The sequence below is a fragment of the Echeneis naucrates genome, chromosome 17, assembly GCF_900963305.1.
Source record: "Echeneis naucrates chromosome 17, fEcheNa1.1, whole genome shotgun sequence".
Lineage (NCBI taxonomy): Eukaryota > Metazoa > Chordata > Actinopteri > Carangiformes > Echeneidae > Echeneis > Echeneis naucrates.
In genome coordinates, this window is record NC_042527.1 from 5,829,976 (window position 1) to 5,852,124 (window position 22,149).

The following is a 22,149-nucleotide window of genomic DNA, read 5'->3' on the forward strand; positions in this document are numbered from 1 at the left end:
GTAATTGTATTCAAATCAGCTATGACTAGGTTTGCCGCGCAAGGGGCATCATGGGAAATGATGTTTTTACCCAGACGAGCCTTGCGATTGGCCGTTGTGTGACCTTTCACATGTCACGTGGTTTAAAACCTTCGGTAGGATGGCGCGGGAAGTTACCAGGCAGTCGTCTGTCGCAGCTCCCGGCTCATGAAGGATTTGTTTACGTTTTTTCGGCTGATACTGACGATTAACACAGTAAGTGTCCCCAGTCCGGACTCGTGCTGCTCGAGTTTGTGTCCGGACAGGGTGAACAGCGGACCGGACTCACCCGAACCGCCAGCTCGCTGTCTGCTGGATGAAGACATTGACAGCAACCGTGTGTGTGTGTGTGTGTGTGTGTGTGTGTGTGTGTGTGTGTGTGTGTGTGTGTGTGTGTGTGTGTGTGTGTGTGTGTGTGTGTGTGTTTGCGTTTGCGTTTGCAATCGTAGCGTGAAGTCACACGGTGCATTGTGTTTCCCTGCAGACATGACCGCGCTGGAGGTGAAGTTCGTCGGGGACGGAGATGTCCTGGAGCACATCGTGGACAAACAGGAGGGTACGGACCAGACACTCAGTGCGTGTCTGCGTGAAACTGTCCGGGACTCTCTACCTCAATAATCCGTCTGCTTGTGTGTGTCTGCAGGCGTTAAGAGCAGCGGGGGGTCTGTCCAGAAGATGGTCACGTTCAAGAGTGCCAGAGAGGATGCAGAAGGGGCTGATGGAGATGAGAGTGAAGTGTTTAATGAGCAGAATTACATCCAAGCTTTAGGAACAGACAACACAGAGGGTGAGTAAAACAAACGCCCACTGTGAGTGGTAAATGATGAGCACAGTTTACAGAGCGGTTTTTCCAGACCCCTCTCTGTGGCTGTATGTAGGAGATTATATATTTGTATTGTGAGGTTTCATCTTTTTTTTTTTTTTTTTATGTTTTTTTAATTTCTTATTTTTTCATACAAGGAGGACAGCAACTGCCAGCAAAGAAATCTTTGCATGTGTTCACAAACTTGGCAACTAACACTGATTCAGATTCTGAAAGGAAATGCGCAGATGTCTATGTTTCTTCTCATTTATATTGTTATTGAAGCGCATTCATTGACATAAGGAGCCCCATAATAAGAAAGAAATCCCAGTCAGAAGTTTACAAATTACACCCAGTCAAACCCTACCATTTATAAAAGTTATCATATGAACAGTATTTTTTGTTGAAACTTTGGTGCTTTTCTAATGTGTTATTCAAACATTGTGTAGACTGGGCCTATCAGTATATCAACACAATTTAATATCACAATCACAAAGTGTAGGACCAATTCACAGCATGCTGATGATATAGAAATAGTCATTGTTTTTTTTTTTTGTTTTTTTTCTTGGCTTCACAGAGAATGAAGATGGCTTGTCCAGAGTGGCTGGATCTTCCATTTTCACTTTTCAGAAAGTTAAACGCAGCCACAGCTTGGCCCAGACTGGTGAGAAGCTCCAGGCATCACACCATCTGCATCACTGACACATCACTGACACACAAACCTGTTGTGTTGTTGTGCTTCAGCCCTATTTATTCGATTATTATTATTAACTTGGTTTTCATTGCCCTCTGTTTTACATAGCAAGTGAGCTGGCACGGACTCCTGGGAAGAGTGCAAGCCTCAGCAAGACTCCAAACATTGAGCCCTCGACTCCCACCAGAAGAGGCTGTAAGTCCGGTACATCATGCTTGTCACTTTAAGTGCATCACATCTGTTGTTAATTTGCACACATACCAAGTCCATCATTTCTCTCTCCTCTTCTATTTAGACCATAGAGGTGAAAGCAGGACTCCACAGAGGGTGAGACAAGGAGGCATTTTTGTTGTTGCTACCATTTGTCGCTGTGATTTAGTTACTTAGTTCTGCTGCTGTTTTCTCAGAATAATCTTGGCTTCTTGAATTACAGAGCAAGAAGGTCCAGTTTGCCTCAACAACACCTCACAGGCTGCGGAAGAGAATAATGAGTAAGTTTAAAACACTGAAGTAGCTTTCCTTCCTGTTACAGTAGCTCAGGGAGGCCAACATAGACTTTAACTGATAACTAAAGCTGTTTGCCATTTTCAGATCCAAGCCTTCACTCAGACAGCGACAGTGAGCTCTCACCCTCGGACTCTGGGGAGGAAGATGAAGATGGGATGGAGGATGAGCAGAAAGTAAAGATAGAGGTTAAAGAAAACCCGAAGACTCCAAGAACACCAAGTAAAGGTTTATCTGCAGCCCTTTATAAGACTCCTGCCAAGAAGAGCAAGAACACTCCTGAACCCCTAAGTCAGCCCAGTATGGTTGAGGAGTATTTCGAGGCCCACGGAAGTTCAAAAGTGTTGACATCAGATCGCACCCTTGAGCGTTTGCACAACCCTAAACTTGACAGGGTAAGTACACAACAACAAAGATTATAAATGTGTGAAAATAATAGCTTTCCATTTTGAGATGGGCTTTGATCCTATTTTGTGTTTGCAGGAGACGATAGTGAGGCTTTTGGAGGGAAAGACTTGGTGCTACTCTAAAGAGATCCAGCAGCTCCACGGCAAACACCGAAAGCACTTCAGCAAATGGATGTTACAATTACAGTGAGCGTGGTTTACTCTTTACTTTGTATGTGAATATAAAATGGTACAAGAAAGAAAATGTGTGTGTTTGTGTTCAGGTTGGGTTTCAGTGTGCTGGTCTATGGTCTGGGCAGCAAAAAAGCTCTGCTGGAGGACTTCCGTGTGTCTCACTTGGCTGAAGAAATTCACCTCGTAGTTAATGGATTTTTTCCTTCCATCACCCTTAAATCCGTCAGTATCTTTTAAATTATGTTGAAACGCAGACTAAAAAGGAATCAAAGGACAAATTACACACTCAGATTTTTCTCTATCTGTACTTGAAACTGCAGATCTTAAATGCTCTGACGTGTGAGGTTCTAGAGCATGAGGGAAGTTTCCGGACACCCTCAGACCAGATCCAGTTCATCTCTCAGACCCTCAAAGACAGTTGAGTGAGTTTGTGTCACATATTATGTTGAAATTATCAGTTTTTCCAATTTATCATGTCCACACAGGCCCAGATCTCCATGTGTACCTGATAATCCATAATATTGATGGGCCAATGCTGCGAGCAGAGAAGACCCAGAGTGCACTGGGGCAGCTGGCATCCCTCCACAACCTGCACTTAGTGGCTTCTTTAGACCATATCAACGCACCATTGGGTGGGTGTTTGTGAGTGTATGCACTGCAGGGTTCATTGTGTTTAAATGTATCCTTGCAGTTGATGTCATTCCTGTGTGTCTCCAGTGTGGGACCAGTTTAAGCAGAGTCAGTTTAACTGGCTGTGGTGGGAGTGTGTGACGTTCCAGCACTATGCGGAAGAAACATCGTATGAAAATTCGCTGCTAGTGCAGCAGACTGGCGCGCTCGCTCTGTCCTCCCTCACACATGTGCTCCGCAGCTTGACACCTAATGCAAGGTACGACGTTCACATTGATGCAATGAGCTTTAAGTGTTTCATGCATTGTTTGAGCTCTCGATTGTTTTGTTTTTTTTTTTGCAGAGGAATTTTCAAACTACTGGTGAAATTTCAGCTGGAAAACAAAGACAATCCTTCATATACAGGTGCGCACACATTCAAAACTTCCCATTAATGTGTCTGCATTGTTATTTGGCTTTAAGGTTTTCCTATCGTTGTGTGCAGGATTGTCATTTCAAGATTTCTACCAGCGTTGTCGAGAAGCATTCTTGGTCAATTCAGATCTCACGCTGAGGACTCAGCTGACTGAGTTCAGAGACCACAAACTTATACGTACACGCAAGGTGGACCTGTTTGTAATTTTAAATTACTATTATTTTTTTTACACAACTAATATCCACCTTGGTGCCACAACTCTGCAGTGTCGAGGTGGCATTTACTCACATTCATTCCTATCATTCTCCAGGGTGCAGATGGAGTTGAGTACCTGATCGTTGCGGTGAATGCAAGCACGTTGATGGATTTCCTGGACAATGAAGAGGGTGAATAAGAAGATGCTTACGACTTCCCCTGAACAAATACTTAGTGGATTCCCTTTTCCAGCAGAGACATTTTGGTTGACTCAGTCATTGATATAAAGGCCCAGCAACATGTACCCATCCTACAGTGTCTGCAGATTAAATTTAATATTAAATCTGATGTTTTGGTTTGACATAAATGCGCTTTTGTAGTATTGTGATATTCACACTTTGCATATGCATGTATTCAAGTTTTCTGCTAACATCTGTGTAACTAAATTCAACACTGAAAGTATTGCAATTTATTCTCTATCATTACAGAAATAGATTAACATTTAGCAAAACATACAATCTCTTGTTCTTAGAAGGCAGGAAGGCGTGCTGCAATGAAAAAGTCAAAGTAAAGCCAATGAAATCTTTTGGGACTTTTCCACATGTGAAAACTGGACCACAAAAAGAGAGGGAGTCAGTGAAATTACATCACTTGCCATGCTTACTGGAGTCAGGAGGCAACTGGGGAGAGGGTTGGGGGTGGTCAGGACCCTGTTTCTAATCTCTATTCAAGAGTTTTGGTTTAGGCAGGGAAGGGGGACTGAGAGGTTTGGCCCTGAGTACATGCTGTGCAGTGTTTCATTGTGAGATGTCGGCAGTTTTCTGTGTTTGCAGTGAATCTTTTAGTGTTTGTGAGTCCAGTGTGTAAGTCTGGAGTCTGTTCAGTGTAGCTGTGTGTACAACGCGCAGCTCCTCTTCATCCAAATCATTGAGCAACAGCAGAACTGCATCAAGAGTGTGTGTCTGAAAATACAATCACAGCAATCGGTCAGTGACTGACATTAAGGTTTAAAGCCCTTGGATTTATAGGGGAGAATTGTTCAGAGGTGAAAGAGCACCTTTTTCTCAGGTGATGCGCTTTCTCTGGTTGATGGAGAGGAAAGAGAGGGGAACTTGTCCCTCGAGAGGGGCTTCATCCCCAACTCTTCCCTGATTTTACTGTAAACACAGATCAAAGGAATAGTTTCTATTAACACGTCTGCATTAAATGGACTTTCTAATCATTGGAAGTACTTATATATAATTGCAAGACTTACTTGGTCTCCTCCATGTTGTAGTTGAGGGGGTCATTCTCTGTCTCTGCTTCGGGAAGTCTGTTTGAGGAAAACTGGTTTTGAACACTGCCTGGGGGGGTGGTGACCACTTCACCCTCCATGACAGCTAGTGCAATCTCCTCCTCTGTCACTGCTGCACACAGAAAACACATAGATATGAGCAGCTACTTTGGATGAGATTGTTTTGTCAACAATAACTTGGCAAACTATGTACAGATGAAAGTAATGTGAAATGATCAGAAGCTCTAGGTGAACTACTAAATAAAGAATTTGAGGTTTACGCTTTATCAACATACAAGTCTGGTTCTAAACCCATCACAAAACTAGTTTATTTAAGCCATCTTAAATACAGCACAGCCATTTCAACAAATCAGTTCCAACTTGGGGTTGTTGCAGAGACACTGCACACTCACGCAGGTTGTCCAGCCTCTGGAGATGGGGCAGGCACCTCAATACAGTCAGGCGATAATGGCTGGACTCCATTCCACAACAGGGGTTCTCAGCCAGCCAGAGCACCTTGAGACTTGTCAACATCCGCAGATGAGAAAGCTCAGAGAGGGAAGGAATCAAGTTCCTCCTCAGGTACAGCTCACACAGGGAAAGACAGCCAGCCAGGGGGGCAAGAGACGAGATGCGGTTCACACTGAGAAAGATTACGACCAGGATTGGTTATTTATTCAGAATAATGATATTTCATTGCAGGAGACAGTGTCAGTGTTAGCATTAACAGGGCTGTGTGTCATACCAACCTCAGTGTCAGCACCTTGATGTTAGGCATTTGAGAAAAGATAGAAATCTGGGAAGACAGTGAAATTATCACAAAATAGCATTAAAACATCCTCAGTAGACTGAAGGGTAGTGAAGTAAATTGCAGCAGTGATGGTGGTTGCAGTGTCCCACATGACGTTAGGTGTTTCTCTACTCACATCAGTTAGGTTGCATCCCCTGGAAGAAAATATGAAAAGTCACTTCAATACAAACTCGAGACACACAAAAAAGCTGATCTGTCACTCTGAGCATCACCGTGCAAACTCTACACAGAGTAAACAAGTGGTGCGCTACAATGGAAACACTCACCAGCAGTTGAGTTTCTTCACGCTCTCCAGGTCTGAGGCCTTGGCCTTGGCGAGAACCAGTTTCCGTGTTAGCTTCATGGTTTATCACTGAACTTGGTCCACAATAAAGAATATTTTAATGCGCTATGTCTGCGCAAAGAACAAAGACCGCATTATGACAGCCCAAGTGGGCAAACACCTCAACTCAGCAGCAGGGATGTTGTCGTCCGCCACATCAAGACGCATGCGCACATCCACTGAAGCGTCCTTGGTTACGGGTTGATTGCAGTCCTTTATTAGATACTCGTTTTTTTTCAGGAATCTTTCTTGGCGATGCTTGGAAATTAGCTTTGACGCGATTGAAATTCTATACACTATAGCAAATTTTAAGTGGCGTTTTAGTTTTTCCGAGCACACTTTGAAAACTCAAAGTCCCACAATGCCGCACGATCGACGGCGGTAAATCGCGCCTGCGCCGTAAGCAATCCCTCTTTGGACCTACGTCTCCACTGAAACGATGGTGAGCCAGAATGCCCCCTTCCTAATCCATGTCAATCTAACGTTTTTGTGCTATAAATGGTACAATCACCCATTTGGATGCTGTTGTGTGTCCTCCATTGTCATATCTGAGTGTTTTTTCTGTTGATTTTGTCGTTATTACGATAGAAAAACGATGTTTTCACGTCCCAGTGAAACAGAAATGGCTGCCACCATTGCTTAAACTCGCTTGAGTCCCAGTGCCGGGCGGACCAGTTTATACTCACTCGTCTCGCTCATTGATTTCTGTATTGTGTGCTCATTTGGAGGGTCCGCGCTTTTTAAATTCATATCGTTAAGGCCCAGCTCCTGTTTAAAGTCGGTCATTAGTTCCTAAACTTGGATCGGGCTGTTAAATTAGCTAGGTGGCTAACTTGGGGAAAAGAAGCTAGTGAATGTTAGCTCGTTGCACCACCGGTATCAAACTTATTTTTCCTTCAACAAGCTGAACGTATGGCGGATATCTACAGCATTGTTGCACGGTGTCTTCCCGGCACAGCAAGCTGTCAGTGTTAAAACTTTGCTGCAGCCACACTGGCGCTTTGCACGGCTTCAGTTCAAGAAACTGGGTGACAGAAACCGATCAGAGCTCACTGTTACAAGCAATGCCGTTAGCGAGAAAATAAATAAATGTATTATGCCAATGAACTACTTGTGGTCAAAGTTTGTACATCTGCGCTAATGCCGGTGTGTTCATGTTGTCAACAGGCCAAGCGCACCAAGAAGGTGGGGATCGTTGGTAAATACGGCACGCGTTATGGCGCGTCGCTGAGGAAAATGGTCAAGAAAATTGAAATTTCCCAGCATGCAAAATACACCTGCTCTTTCTGTGGCAAGGTAAGGACATCCCAAGAATAAAGCATTAAATGGATACTTTAAAGGGATTGCAGTGCTTGAGGTGGGCTGCTGCTTCTACCCAAATATAATCCCTTCTTAACATATTGTCATTGTGCCCCCACCCAACACAGACCAAGATGAAGAGGAGGGCTGTTGGTATCTGGCACTGTGGGTCCTGCAGGAAGACAGTTGCTGGAGGCGCCTGGACTTACAAGTAGGTTTCTTCTCAAATATTATAAACATATCCGGTACCTTCCTTTAGTAACCTCTCACTGTCATATATACTGTTAGTAATTATTGCTTTTCAATTTGGTTTGAGGGCTGTGTCTGCAATTTGGCAATTTGAATCAAAAATACAATAGGTCTTTCTGCTGCACAGGATATCAGCTCTGCTCCATTGGTGGATTGTAAACTGGCCATATAATGAACCACGTTCTTGGCTGTCTATTTTAGGCTTTGCATATGTGATGCACAGTCCAGCAAATGCATCAGTAATTGATCCTTTACGATTATTCAGACACAATTGTGTATAGGTTTGAAGATGCTTGACTTTTCCAGGCCAGTGGACTTTTTTTTTTTTTTTTTTTTTTTTTGATAGACTCTCAAAGGAATTGCCTGACATCCGAAGGAGCAGTTTGCTCATTGAGATGGATTAAAACATGTCATTGTGTCAGTGAAAGGAACTATAAATCATACAGAGCAAAGAGAAAATAAAATCACTCACTAGATCTGAAAATGTGAAATGATTGGACTTTGTACAAAAATCAACATTATGAGATTTGCTTTCAAATTAGTCATGCTCTAATGAGAGATGTTGTTGCACTTCAACATAAGGGACTGCTGTCTGGAAAACTTTTCTCCTTAATACTTGTTGAGGTTCTGCATTTGAGTGAGTGAGGACCTGAGATGAAACTTTAGTTTAATGTCAACTTTGCATGCCCATATCTAGAAATGTATCACTTTTGACATAAAAAAAAAAATCTAATGCAACAAGAGATGTGGTGGTTGCTTCTAGGTGTGTTTATATTGAAAGTGAAGTGAAATTCCACCTTTTGTAAGTAACTGTCTTGTTTCTTTTTCAGCACAACTTCTGCTGTCACAGTCAAGTCCGCAATCAGGAGACTGAAGGAGTTGAAGGACCAGTAAACCAATGCGATATTTCGCTGGTGGATTTGGGACTTTATTTTCTATAATTTAACCAACCTGGACAGGGCCACTACGTCCAAAAATAAAGCAGTCTGGAGCGGAATCCTTTGTTTGTTTCTTTTGTACTTTGGGTTTATAATGTAGTGGTGAAAACCAGTTATTTTCTCATGAGTGACAAATTTTCACTGGAGCTCAGGCCCCCAATAAAATTGTACTGTCATGCAGCACAATTTTCTCAGTACAGCACCATATCCTGAACTGCAGTTTGTTGTAAACAGTGAAACTGCTTTCTTATGGGGAATTCAAGTGTTTATTCTGTGGACAATTAAGCTTATGGTTATTCATTTAGTTTGCTTTGTGAATGTCGCCTGTTTCAATCCCCAGCATTTCAAATAATGCATAACTGGAGCAGGAGGTAAAAGCACCCTCTTCATTACAGCAGTAATTCATGATTTGATTGAATTGTGGATTAAAGACCCTTTCCCCAGCTGATGTTGATTTGTCAGGGGCAGATTTAACAGCATCCCGGTTTGACAGTGTTGGCTTTCACCAGGATATCTAAATGTCAGACTTGTGTGTGTGTATATATCTCCAGCAATGACCAATTGAAACATCTATGATAAAGCAATACTGATAGTAATGTAAAGGGCAAAGTTTTTTACATTTTAGAGTTTTGGGTACTGAATATATTACCCTCAGGAAACCAGAAAAATGTCAATATTATGACTCAGTTCAGTTACTGAGGGTGCTTAGCAAATATGAAATACAAAAACTTAGGCTTCGTCAAGAGACATACACAGAACAAGCCACCCTAACAGAAATTATGAAATCATAGTATAATGAAAGGGGAAACAGCTTGGAGAAAATCTGCAGGGGTGTTGCACTACATAAATACCAAATTATGCTTGGGGACATTTTTCATGTACCACTCAATTGAAAATGACATAATTTGATAGACTTTCATTTTGTATTCCTAAAAGAATTACACATCCAATAGCAGAATAAAAGAAACTTATATGAAAGAGCTACCATAATCTGTGGTCGGTACGTTTTGAGGGAGGTGAACCTTACAGGTACCCGTAGGCTGCAGGCGGCAGACAGCAGCTGCCGTAAATCTCCCAGCAGCCGTCGTAGTGTCAGAGCTCCACCTCCAGACAGTCACAAACAACAATGGCGACGTCTAGTGTTTTCAGACCGGGCCTGTTCAAGCACAAAGTGGCGATAGTAACGGGAGGGGGCACCGGTATCGGTAGAGCTATCTGTGCTGAGCTGCTGGAGCTGGGTGAGAGTTGCTGACTGATCCCAGCAGAACTATGAACTGTTCACCTGTGACACTGTCAATACAGCAGACACACACTGTCAGTGTAGACTAGCATGAAAACTACGTCTCATTTTTGGGGGGAACGAAATGTAATATTTCCACTAAAAATATCATTTCAGTCTGTTTTTTTGCCGTAGAAGAAAACTTTATGACCTTTAACCGATACGAAATCTGTTTCCCATTCAGGTTTCATACTTCCATCCCAGACGTTTGTGTTAGCTGAATAAGAAAGAAAGATCACTTCAACTGTCCTCCATATGAGAATTCACCCAAGATCTTACATTTACAACCTCAGAAGACTTTATTTACCATCATAATATCACGTGACCATACAGTGAGGTGCTTCACAGCAGTTGTTGCTCTCACATAGTTAAATGTCAGAATGACTCTTGTCTCTTTAGGCTGTAGTGTGGTGATTGCCAGTAGAAAGGCAGAGAGGCTGGAGGCAGCTGCTCAGGAGATGAGACAGAAGATCCCTCCCTCCAGTCCTGCATGTGTCAAACCTTTACCATGCAACATCCGTAACGATGATGAGGTGGGCTTCCGAACAGCCACTAAAACCGCCTCACGTTAATGTTCCCAGCGCAGGTTCATCTTGTTTTGACTCCCTGTGCTCCAGGTGAAGCACCTTGTCTCCTCAGTGCTGGAGCAGTTCGGCCGAATAGACTATCTGGTGAACAATGGTGGAGGTCAATTCAGCAGCCCAGCAGAGCAGATGTCCTCCAAAGGCTGGAAGGCAGTGATTGACACCAACCTGACCGGAACCTTTCACTGCTGCAAGGAGGGTGAGCTGCAGACTGCTAACACTGGCTGAGTGCAGTGTGAGTTCTCAGTCTGATTGTGTCGCTGTCCTCTTCCACGCAGTCTACACTGCATGGATGAAGCAGCACGGAGGTGTGATCATCAATGTCATTGCTGACATGTGGAAGGGTTTCCCAGGCATGGCGTAAGCACCACTTCCTTCCAGATTCACACACAAGTTTACAAACTCGCACTCTTTTCCCTCATGGAGTGGCATCTGCTCTTCCTGACAGTCACACGGGAGCAGCAAGGGCAGCAGTGGATAACTTGACCAAGAGTCTGGCCATTGAATGGGCTCACTCTGGAGTCAGAGTCAACGCTGTGGCGCCGGTACATACATATGAGTTACTGCACTGCACATCTTTTTTTTTTTGTTGTAGTTTTTTTTTTTTTTTTTTTTTTTCCTTACATCTTGTGGTAATTTCCTGCCTGTGTCTGTTTTGTCCAATCAAAGGGTACCATCTTTTCCAAAACAGCAATGGAGAATTACAAGGAGCTTGGACCAGAGCTTTTCAAGATGTCTGTTCCATTTAGCCCTGCAAAGAGGCTAGGAGTACCAGAAGAGGTGTTTAACTATTTAATGACATTCACAATGTAGACTGTAACTTTATCTAAAGTAGGACTTAGCAATTTGTTGAAATATTTTAAAATATACAAATCACAATGAGATGCAATTTTTTCCTAAACTGAAAATATCTCACAACAGACCATAAATGAAGGAGTCTATTCTTCCTTATTTTGAACAGGACCCAACTGAGATCATGACTCATATCACAGTTGAAATATCTGCCAAAATAATCATAATATGATTTTTTTCATTTTTGATCATTGACCACTCATAAAAGACACCTGTCTTGCAATTGGCACTGTATCACAGGGACAGCTGATATATACCAAAGTAGATGATCACATCATATCTAACATTGTTTCTTTGAATGCCACTTTATACATACATATTTGGTAAGGTCTGATGTCATGTAGCTCCATCTGAGGAAGATCATATCAACTCCAGGAGAGCATGAAGTCAATACTTTTTTTCTTCCCTCTCCTCCCCACAATGAATGTAGTGAAGTTGTCTTTTTATTTATTCTAACCATTATTTCTCCCTGATCTGAACATTATGTTCAGTGCCATGTGCAAAGATTTTACACATATAGTCAGTTGTTGTGGGTTTTTGCAGACTAATCCAATATTCGTATTTTGAAACCAATGGAAAACATTACAACAGTTTATGGAAGTGCTTTCCTGTTCGATTTTATTTCATTGTACAGGTGCAACTAGCCTGATTAGAGATAATAATTTTTGTTTTGTTGTTTCTCTATTTTCAGATCTCATCAGCAGTGTGTTTCCTGCTCTCTCCTGCAGCCTCCTACATCTCTGGAGCCACACTGAGAGTTGATGCAGGACAGAGCTTATACCACTCTATATGGGAGATACCCAGTATGTGCACCTTCTTAATGCATACGTGCATCCTCAGTTTGGACTTTGTATTATTCTAAGTTTGCGTTTGTCTGTGTGTGTGTCCAGACCACAGTGCATGGCCTGACGCTCCAGAGGGGGAGAACCTGGATGCTATGAAGGATCTGCTCAACCCAAAGAGCAAACTCTAATCCAGTTTTCAGACAAAATCTGAGCCTAATTCATACAAGGCATATTAAGAAATTACCACAGTAGCCTGGTTGGATTGATTATGCCAATCCTGTACATAATTGTATGTAATTAATATTAACAGAAGTGATTATTGATTTCCTGGACTGATTTGTATCACAAAAGCCGATGTAATGTAAGGCTAGGAATGTTCTTTGTTCAGTTCCTTTGTCACTTAAGCAAGTAAACATATAAGTAAACATGGAGGGCTTTTGACCACCATTACAGCAAAGTGCATTTGCACTTACAGAATCACATAACCCACAATTAGTGTCTCTGACCTCCACTGTCTTGACATTGGACTTATGCAGGTCTGATTGTGTAATGAATAAATGTCACAGTACACATTTTCATGTCACAAATGTTAAGAATTTTGATATCAAAATGAAATAAAAACTTTTGGTAATAAAATTAGATTATTAAATGAAATGTGTTACATTTGTATCATTGGTTATTCACTGTGCAGGCCAATGCTTCCTCAACAGGGATTGCAGAAGCGTGCTCCGGCACACACTTGCTTGGGCAATCCGGTGGCGTTTGCCCTCGCCCGCCTGGAACACTAGGGGCTGTGGCAGCTCTCTGGGCTTGGCACCTCATGCACTCCCGCACACAGGGTGGTGGGCATGTGGCATGGTCACTGAGCTGTTCTTTCATTCCATCACTATATACCCCATATTCGACTTGGCTCCTCTTTGGGGACACCTTCACCTATCTGCACTCCCATCTCTCCAGAGGTCTACACAGAAACCCTCTGGGCTCTCATAATCCCGAGCGAGGTGACAGAAAAAGCAGAGCATCCTTCACTCCAACAGTTCCTACCAGCACCTCCTGCTTCCCTTCCCCTGTCCATCATTCTGCATCTTCTCTGTCCTTTGTTGCCCCCACACGAAGGTAATTCCACTCAATAAAGATCCACAAACCAACTTCCAGGGAGGGCGGTGATGGTCACACAGGTGCACAGACACACAAACTGAAATAATAGAATATTTAGCTGCAACACTAAAAGTGCATCTATCTCATAAAAAGTTGACACGCCCTGCCCTGTGGTGTTAAGCTATAAGGACAAATGTAGACCAAAGAAATTAGTGAGAAGTTTATTTCAAAACACTGTATAAGGTTGAGAGTGCAAACTGAATAACTGTCTTCAGTATTTGATCTGACCTTGGATAGATTTTTTAACTTCATTATTAATATTAGGTATAATTATGTTGAAGCAGCTAATGTTTTACAATTAGCATGAAATATCAAGTATGAATATTAATAAGGACACAGTAAATAAGTATATTTGTGCTTGTAATGCGTATTTTCATTAAGGTACGGTACTGGTTTATTTAATTTACACTAAAAAAGTGGCAAACTGACACCTTGCTTTGGTGGCCCGGATGATGAGCCGTAATGCCGTAAAGTGTTGCATTGTCGCAAACGTTATTCCAGCAGCAGAGGTCACAACAAACCACTCAGGTACGGTTTCTTTTCCTTACAAAATCAAACATCTTCGCAGCATTCTGTGTCATTGTATCACACTGGGTGCCAACTACGCCTTTATATGTATACATATGTACATGTAAGTTAATAATGGTTGTAGAGTCAAAGTTTATGAGAAACGTAGCTAGCTGAGTTAGCCTAATGCTAGCCGCATTCAATGTGTCTGCACTTCAGTTACTCCGATAATCAGATAATTTAGTTTAGATCAGCAAGTTAACTCAGTAATCAGTGATAAACAGTGATGAAGTGTTAAACTTCACATAGCCAGACCGCAATAACTTTAATCGATCGTCAGACGTGAACAACATATAAATGTGACAACAGATACTGAAATTGAAAACATAATTTATTGAGCAGATCAACTTAATCGTCTAATTTAGCCTCAACATATTTTTGTCTTTAAAGTCATCTAGCTGCAGGCCGAGAAAGTAATACCTCGAAATGAAATAATTTTCAATTTGCAGACATTTCTAATTTATACTTGTCTGGACTGAAAAATATTTCAATACTTTAAAAAATCTAATAATTTTTAGCTTTGTAAATTTACAGTAGCACATGCTTCTTTCCAGCTTATACATCTTCTGATTCCAATCAGCTCTAATTCATGCTACACATTTTTTCATAGTCTACACTTTGAATAGCGGAATATTATTTTCCTTGTTGCAAACAACAATACAAGTCAAAAATTATTTGTGCTTGTGCGTAATTCATAAAGCTTCACCTTTTTTTTTTTTTTCTTTCCACTGTGTGTGGCAGTGTGTGCAAGATAACTATGTCAAATTTGAAAAGGTGACATGAAGGGTACAAATTGAGCTATCTACTTTCTTAGCACAAAGTGAATAAAAAAAATTGCTGGCAACATATTTATCTATTTTCAGTATGGGAGGTGACCACGGCCACAGCAAACTGTCCATGCCAGACTGGCGGCAGTGGAAGACGGAGGGAACGCCACTGGAGTTCACACAGAAGAGGCTGGCAGCCAGGGGTCTCAAGGACCCATGGGCACGGTCAGTGTTTTTATTCACGGGAGATATAGCTGACTTGATTGTGGATCCAGTTTGATTCCTGACACTTCTCCCCTTCTGTCTGTCCTGTCGCCCTCCAGTAACGAGGCATGGAGATACTCAGGTGGCTTTGCTCGTGCTGTTACTCTGTCAGATGTACTGCTGAGAGGATTCAAGTGGGGCTTTGCTGCCTTTACTGTGGCTCTGGCTGTAGAGTATGCCCTGTTCCCACCAAAGAAGGGTGGCCACTAATACCCAACATTGACCCTCAAGACCACAATGTATAATAATATTATTAGTAATATTAATAATATTACGTATTTACTGTTAATTAAATGTTTTTTGATCACTAGATGGTTTCACATATTCGTCTTTTAGCGCATCCACCCATTTAAACCAAAAGCAGTGTCAGTCTTAATATTTATTCTAAATAGATTAAAATAGATAAAGAAAACAAATCGCTGTTTGTGCAAATGTAGCTAGTCCTGTTTCCTCTTCTTGCTCAGTTTCCTGTAGCATAGCTTTATGCATTTTATTGTCAGAAAGCAAGAAGTCAGAACTACAGTAACTATTAGTGCTATGACATCAAGGCACAAATACTGGATCCAGTTGAGTTCATGGACAGCAGGTTTAAGATGTTCTGTCCCTTTGTGGCGCATTACATATTCTGTCCAGTACACAGACAGGTCAAGTGGATCTACTGGTCGGTCTTTATGGAGAGCTGACAGCTTCAGCACATTTTCCTTATACCTGGACACACAAATGGATCAGAAGAGTCTAAGAATACAACATCAAACCATACTAGTGTCAAAGGTAGATCCCCAAACTGACAGACACAGTGCAACCGCTCACCTGATGTCATGTAGGACCTGGTTCAGTCCCTGAAGGAGGATTTCTGTTGTGATGGAAAAAATATCCAACACTACTCCCACTCCCTTGTTCACAAACCTCATTGCATTGTCATGCTGGTCTCCCCCTAATGGCAACATCACCATGGGAACAGCATGGCACAGTCCCTCAAAGAGACCGTGTGAGCCAGCGTGAGTGATGAAAGCCCGAGCTCCAGAATGTGCTGACATGCAAACACACACACAGTCAGTTGAACATGCATTTACGGCAGGATTTCTGCAATTACATGATTATAATAATAATAATAATTGTAATAACTGAAATAGACAAACAGACCTAGTAAGTCATTCTGAGGCACCCACTTCATCATCTTCACATTTTCCGGGATACTGCTGGTGACCTGGCCAGTGTACCTCCATATCACCTTTTAGTCAAGTGTCAAAAAAGGTTGTTTATGTTACTGGTTTTTTTATGCCAAATCAAATTTACTAGGTCTAGACTTTCACTTTTTACATTTTAATGTATTAACAGCGACATCACACTTAACAACAATGGTTAGGACAAACTCTCTGAAGAGCCAGAAACCCTGAGTAGAACCAGACGGACTGTGGCCACTTGCATCAAGCAAATTGTGCAATAGGTTGCCTATTGAAATTATTTTAGATCATACTGCAAAGGTAAAACATCACGTCCCGATATATGCTCATATGTGTTCCTTTACCTTCTGTGGAATCTGTCTGAAGACTTCCAGGAAGATAGAGGTAATCTCCTCTGGCATATCTGATACCATGGTGCCCAGAGTGAACACCACAAACCCATGCTCTCCTGACACCCAGGACTCCAAATCCTGCAAAAGCACAAGCACAAGCTCATAATAGGGGTTTTTGGTGGGCACCCAAGAACAGTACAAATGACAAAAATCCAAGTTGTGTTAATATTCAGTGTACTGTCACACACAGTAATTACAGACTAAATGTTTACGCACTGTGGAGAAACTACTGCCTCCTGCCAATCAGGAATGATCAAGCCTATAAAATGTAGGTCCATCCAAAGGACAAAATATAATAATAGTAGAATACAGGGTGTGATTGCATAATGGTTAGCACTGTTGCACCACAACAAGAAGGTTGTGGGTTTGATCACCGGTCTGGGTCCTTTCTGTTTGGAGATTGTATGTTCTCCCAGTGCCTGTGTGACATCATGTTTGGGTTAATTGGTGACTCTAAAATTGTCTGTAGGTCTGAGTGTGAGTGTGAGTGATTCTTGGTCTGCCTCTGTCTCTGTGTTGGCCCTGTGACATACTGGTGATCTGTCCAGGGTGTGCCCTGCCCTCACCCAATATTAGCTCCAGCATCCCCCATGACCCAGAAGAATAAATTCATTCTAAACTTTATTGATGGAGCACTCTTCAAACAATTACAAAGTACTTCACAAGTATTGATTTGACACGTTATTTCCAAATTAATGTTTTTATGTCTCTCTAGATTTCCCCAAAAAGTGAGGAAGAAGTGAAATAAAAGCAATGAGTTTTCCTAATATGAAACACAGTCTTACCTCAGGCAGAGGATTTCTCACATCGCAGTTAATGCCGCCAACTAGTACTATATTAGGCATCAGAGGGCGTGGGAAGTCCAGTGTGAAGTCACTCCTATTGTACATAGTATCAGAATATTTATTAATGTATAAATTAATTTGAGACTGAAGCTTCTTTCTTTGAATTTCAGTGGTAGAGAATCGATGCAGCAGCAAATTACTCTCACTTCATATTGCTATTATTTTTAGTGTAATTGATTAGATTATATGTGTGCAGGATCTTCTTTGTCATGATGTTCCCCCAAACATCAATATAGCTTATAACCTTTGTCCATGTTACCTTAGCAGCCAAATAGCAGAGTCTCTGAGAACTTCAGCCACACCAACCTCCTCCCCCAGGAACTGATACGCCATCTGGTCAAAGCGCCAGGAGAGCAGTCGGGCGAGCAGCGGCTCCAGTAAAGCTATCTGCAGTTCAGATGTATCAGGGTGATAAAACAATGCAGCCATGCTGCTTTTGATATGCTGTAAAGCAGGGAGACTGACACCAAGAGCTTCATTACCACATAATGGCTTTTTTGACCTATGTTTCTGTACCAACATCTGAGAAACACCTGATCACTTCTTTATGATAAACTGATTAGTTTGTCTGACATCTTGCAGTAAATGCCTGTTCAGTGTCAGTAGTTACATAACAATGCCCATAATGTGGACATGATCATTTTACACAATAAAACACATTCTTCTTTCATTTCATTGTCTCCCCCACCCCCCATGTGTATTTTCCTATAATAGCTCACCAAAGTGTTGACAATTCTTTCCTTGAAGTTCATTTGATCTGTGTACCCGGTGAAAAAACGAGGCACGTAAGATGGCGGCGAGGGGCAGCCTGTAGCTGTCATATCCATGGAAAATAGCATGCCTCTCAGCACATTAACGGTTGGGATACCTGGAAATGATTGAGCTGTGAGAGGTGTGAAAATGTGCAAATATAAATGTATGCTGATGATCCCAGTATACCAAAACTCACCTAATTTCCGAGCCACTAATGAGCCAGTGGGCAAAAATGGGTCTGTCAGCATGGCATCAAAGTCCTGAAGAGTAAAAGGGCGAATAGGAGCCAAGGACAATGGGAATGATAGGAATTAACCTTTTGTGTTGTCTGAACAGTAATAATGACAGTTTCCTGGAGAAACAGGAGAGACCTGTGAGCTCGCAACATTCTTCTGTGCATCACATTAGTCTACATGTGTCTGACAGCTATAGTTACCGCAGATTAAAGTTCCACACTGAATAACAAAGGGTTGACACAAACTTGTGTATGCCAAACTTGGCACTGGCATAGAACTGTTCCAAGTTCACTAGCTATTGGGTTTGTCCACATTATCAATATCATCTTGCAGTACAATCAAACAGAGCAGCAGGAGTAGTGTACTGCAACAGTACAAATGAATTATCTTGAACTGTATTTCGTTTTCACTGTTAATACTGATGTTGTGTTCTACCTGTGCATTTGCACTCACCTGCTGTGCCAGACGGGCAATGAGAGTGTCATTGAACAGTAGACCCTCTGCAGTGATGTGTATGAAGTTTGAGATCTTCTGAAACTGTGAAAATCTTGTCTTGATCCTCTCCGTTATTGACTCTGTTTCTTTTTTTAAAATGTCCGTATGACTGGACATCACAGAATCCAAATAAGCCTGGTCATAGGGAACAGGATAAACCACAGTGTCATAGTATTTCCCAGGGCCCAAGCGTATGCTGATCTCTGGTATCAAGACTGTGACTCTGTGTCCACGGCGACCCATTTCTTCAGCAATGGCCTTGATACCTATCCAGTGACTCCCATCCATAGGCACAACCAGCAAGTTACCCAAGAAAGAAGAAGAGGAAGAAGAAGCTGTGTTTCTTGCAGGACTGACTTCAGCTTCTTCTGTTCTTGTCTTCTTATTCACCAGCCTGGACTTTTCTGCTGTAGAGTCTTCTGTATTATCTACAGCACCATCGGCTTGCATATCCATGCTTAGCAGCAGTAACACAAACAGCGTTGCTTTCCACATTTTTGTCCACAGTGTCTAGACTTGGCTGATTCCAACACGAAGAAAAAGGTAGTGTACAGAAAATCTCCTGTCCACCACTCCCTCCCCGAGGCTACTCTGCCTGGTTATTGCTTGTTGAAATTCCTCTCTGCACTAGCAGGGCTTGAGTTGTGTGTGTTCAAAGTTCACATTTAGGGCAATAATTGTATCAAACAGCTAGCCACTGTTACGGCCCTGAAAAACGGGGAAAAATAGTGATAGTGTTACCTCAACTTTTTTTTTAAAACCCTATCATAGTTTTTTTTATCCTATTATGTTCTTTTTAATCTGCAACAAATATTAATGTGCTATCTTTTAAACATGTCACACCACTAGTCACCGAGTCCTTGCTCCCCTTAGAGAACCTTTCCTTTTCAAAAATCTCTAAGAAGGCGGGGAATACTGCTCAAAGGTTTTCCCTGATTTCTTCACAACTTGTGCTGAGACACAGGCCATGAGAAGAGCGTGTGAATAACAACCTGTCCCTCCCCCCATGTCAATATAATGATGTTGCAAGCATTTCAGTGTGCTTGTGAGTCCATGCCTCTTTTGAGTGTGATGCCAGATATCCTGCAGAGTATCTATTGCATCTGTCAGGCTCACATCTCACCAAACTTGTACAATTTTCATCCAAGAAACCCGTGCAAAGGTCTAATGAAGTTTCTGTTAGCAGCTAAAAGTACGAGCACTGGAATCTGTCTGGGTGACCCAGTTTTTGGCTGCAAATAATGTGGCCCTCTGGCCTTGCTATTGAAGAATTTGGAAACAAAAGAACAGGCTCCACTTGATCTAAATTATTTTTGACATGGCTGGTCAGCTAACCAAACAAATGCAAAATAAATAAATAAAAAATATCCTGCTGCCTTATGAATGGATGTCCAACAAAACAAAAAAAAAAAGCAATGTTCTTCTGCTCTTTTTAATGGCAACATCCTAAAGGGTAAGATCTCTGTCCTCTGCAGATTCTCCTCCTCAGCTTCTCTGTCAGCTTTTTGTAGCTGCCAAGACTGCTGAGGCGGCAGATGCTGTCTGAGTTTGTAGAGTTGTGTCCAGTTATATATGTGTGTACTTTATCAGTTGTTTCTTTTTAGTTCAGTTGATTGCTGTAGCTGAAATGCATTGCCATCAGTAAACTTATTAGTACTTGTATAGGGTAAGAATTCTGTCTTATGGAGACTTCACGCTTTATATTAGGACCTTTTCTTTTTCTTTCAAGAGGCCAGGGAAGAGTTCAAACCTTGTCACACAGGCCTAGTACACCTGTGTAACCTGGGTTCTCACAGGTCTGAGCAAAACAGACCAATCTCTCTGTCTTCTCCTCTTGATGGCATACCTATAATGTTTGTTATCCATGCACTTATATGCCTCTCAGATAAATGTTGCTTACATTACTACCATAGTCACATTTGTTGTTCATAATAGTTGGAACATTTTAACATTGATTTTAAGAATCATGTGCGCTCAACCAGGTTGTCCTGGCTCTCTAGGATCAAACCCATGACACCGGATGACAAGGCTTTTTCTATAACCAGTTCATGATCTGGAGCTCTTTGCGAAGAGAAATTAAATAAATAAAAACTCAACTTTATAGAGCTCCTCTTAATATGTGAAGTCATTGTTATAGTAGCTTTATAAAGGTACATTGTAAAAGAATAAACCTCCAACCAAATATCAAAAGGAAACTTCTTGACACATGTAGGGGTGGACCAACAGTAGCGGAGGCAGACACAGGGGGGCAGTTTCTGTGTATTTTAATGAACAGAAAGTAGCAGGTTAAGGCGCAAACAGAAATGGTCCAGCTCTTCAAAAGCTTAGAGGTGTGGGGGGGAGACAGGAACTAGTCAAAGCAGGGCGCTGGTGGAGAGAGGCAGTTTAAGTTTCGGCGATGGGGAACACGGCACACACTGGAAAAGGACAGGCAACAAGTTAGCAAACAGGCAACCAAAAGGCTCGAGGCCAACAAGCATAAGCACAAGGGTTTCTGCTATAGCACTACTGAGCAAGTCAGAATTATCTGGCAAGGTGATGTAGAGGTGACCAGGGAGTGATTGATTAGTGGCAAACAAGAACCAGGTGTGCCTCCACTGCAAACCAGGGAAGGTGGAGAGTTGGTCAGCCATGCCTCCTGCACAAAAGCTGAACACAACACAAGGGGGAGGGGGAGAGGAAAAAACAAACAAACGAAACAAAACACACAGACTAAAACCCAGCCCCTGCAGCATAGCTTCTGATCCAACATAAGATCTGGGTGTCCTGGTGCTCACTGTCCACTAAGTTAAAAATAGTCCCTGCATCTGTCAAAATGCTATGCAATTAAACAATATAGCACATATATTATAAATATATAGTAAATATAATCATAATATAAGAGGTACAAGAAGGGTCTGCAGCATTCAATATCAGGTATTAAGGTCGTTTACAGGTGCAGTTAGAAAAACCCAGACTTCAGCATTACAAGTAGAAACGGGAGAAATGCTTTTAGAATTGAGGAGAGTACTTTGATTAGCATAACAAACGGACAGTCAGACAGCAGAAAAGATATATTACTGGGAATCCAACAAACATTGATCAGAGCCTAAATGATGGAACTGAGCATAACTTTAGTTTGGATACCAGCTCATATAGGAATAAGTGGGAATGAAAAAGCTGACAGGTGGGGAAAAAAGAAGGAACAAGAAAGACAACATCGACATCCAAGTTTAAATTAGTAAAACCGAAATGAATACCAAAATTAAGCACAAGTT

The 22,149-nt window shown here is 41.9% G+C and overlaps 6 protein-coding genes across 6 annotated transcripts; 4 read left to right on the forward strand and 2 right to left on the reverse strand.

The window, feature by feature from the left end:
• The first annotated feature begins 135 nt into the window (after positions 1–135).
• orc2 (origin recognition complex, subunit 2) lies at positions 136–4,494 on the forward strand. Its single transcript, XM_029525063.1, has 16 exons — positions 136–234; positions 503–574; positions 662–805; positions 1,398–1,484; positions 1,623–1,709; positions 1,810–1,841; positions 1,948–2,005; positions 2,106–2,413; positions 2,502–2,611; positions 2,689–2,821; positions 2,920–3,016; positions 3,085–3,231; positions 3,317–3,488; positions 3,573–3,634; positions 3,714–3,832; positions 3,955–4,494. The coding sequence occupies exons 2-16, from the start codon at positions 505–507 to the stop codon at positions 4,036–4,038; spliced, it is 1,710 nt and encodes a 569-aa protein (XP_029380923.1). The 5' UTR covers positions 136–234; positions 503–504; the 3' UTR covers positions 4,039–4,494.
• Positions 4,271–6,387, reverse strand: cfap410 (cilia and flagella associated protein 410). The gene is made up of 7 exons (XM_029525064.1): positions 6,190–6,387; positions 6,039–6,057; positions 5,862–5,908; positions 5,526–5,755; positions 5,095–5,245; positions 4,897–4,996; positions 4,271–4,801 (listed from the first exon to the last, which is right to left on the reverse strand). The coding sequence occupies exons 1-7, from the start codon at positions 6,264–6,266 to the stop codon at positions 4,637–4,639; spliced, it is 789 nt and encodes a 262-aa protein (XP_029380924.1). The 5' UTR covers positions 6,267–6,387; the 3' UTR covers positions 4,271–4,636.
• A 245-nt stretch (positions 6,388–6,632) lies between these two features.
• rpl37a (ribosomal protein L37a) lies at positions 6,633–8,790 on the forward strand. The gene is made up of 4 exons (XM_029525135.1): positions 6,633–6,687; positions 7,413–7,541; positions 7,673–7,755; positions 8,624–8,790. The coding sequence occupies exons 1-4, from the start codon at positions 6,685–6,687 to the stop codon at positions 8,685–8,687; spliced, it is 279 nt and encodes a 92-aa protein (XP_029380995.1). The 5' UTR covers positions 6,633–6,684; the 3' UTR covers positions 8,688–8,790.
• A 1,052-nt stretch (positions 8,791–9,842) lies between these two features.
• On the forward strand, positions 9,843–12,834 carry pecr (peroxisomal trans-2-enoyl-CoA reductase). Its single transcript, XM_029525379.1, has 8 exons — positions 9,843–9,969; positions 10,410–10,543; positions 10,628–10,793; positions 10,873–10,954; positions 11,043–11,139; positions 11,264–11,374; positions 12,138–12,249; positions 12,337–12,834. The coding sequence occupies exons 1-8, from the start codon at positions 9,858–9,860 to the stop codon at positions 12,417–12,419; spliced, it is 897 nt and encodes a 298-aa protein (XP_029381239.1). The 5' UTR covers positions 9,843–9,857; the 3' UTR covers positions 12,420–12,834.
• Positions 12,835–13,869: 1,035 nt separating this feature from the next.
• ndufb3 (NADH:ubiquinone oxidoreductase subunit B3) lies at positions 13,870–15,297 on the forward strand. Its single transcript, XM_029524345.1, has 3 exons — positions 13,870–13,917; positions 14,820–14,948; positions 15,047–15,297. Exons 2-3 carry the CDS (start codon positions 14,821–14,823, stop codon positions 15,195–15,197), a joined length of 279 nt encoding a protein of 92 aa, XP_029380205.1. The 5' UTR covers positions 13,870–13,917; position 14,820; the 3' UTR covers positions 15,198–15,297.
• Positions 15,298–15,331: 34 nt separating this feature from the next.
• On the reverse strand, positions 15,332–19,387 carry LOC115057303 (UDP-glucuronosyltransferase 1-1-like). Its single transcript, XM_029524344.1, has 9 exons — positions 18,851–19,387; positions 18,358–18,421; positions 18,128–18,276; positions 17,668–17,795; positions 17,349–17,442; positions 16,516–16,641; positions 16,131–16,218; positions 15,798–16,017; positions 15,332–15,695 (listed from the first exon to the last, which is right to left on the reverse strand). The coding sequence occupies exons 1-9, from the start codon at positions 19,385–19,387 to the stop codon at positions 15,425–15,427; spliced, it is 1,677 nt and encodes a 558-aa protein (XP_029380204.1). The 3' UTR covers positions 15,332–15,424.
• Positions 19,388–22,149: the final 2,762 nt, after the last annotated feature.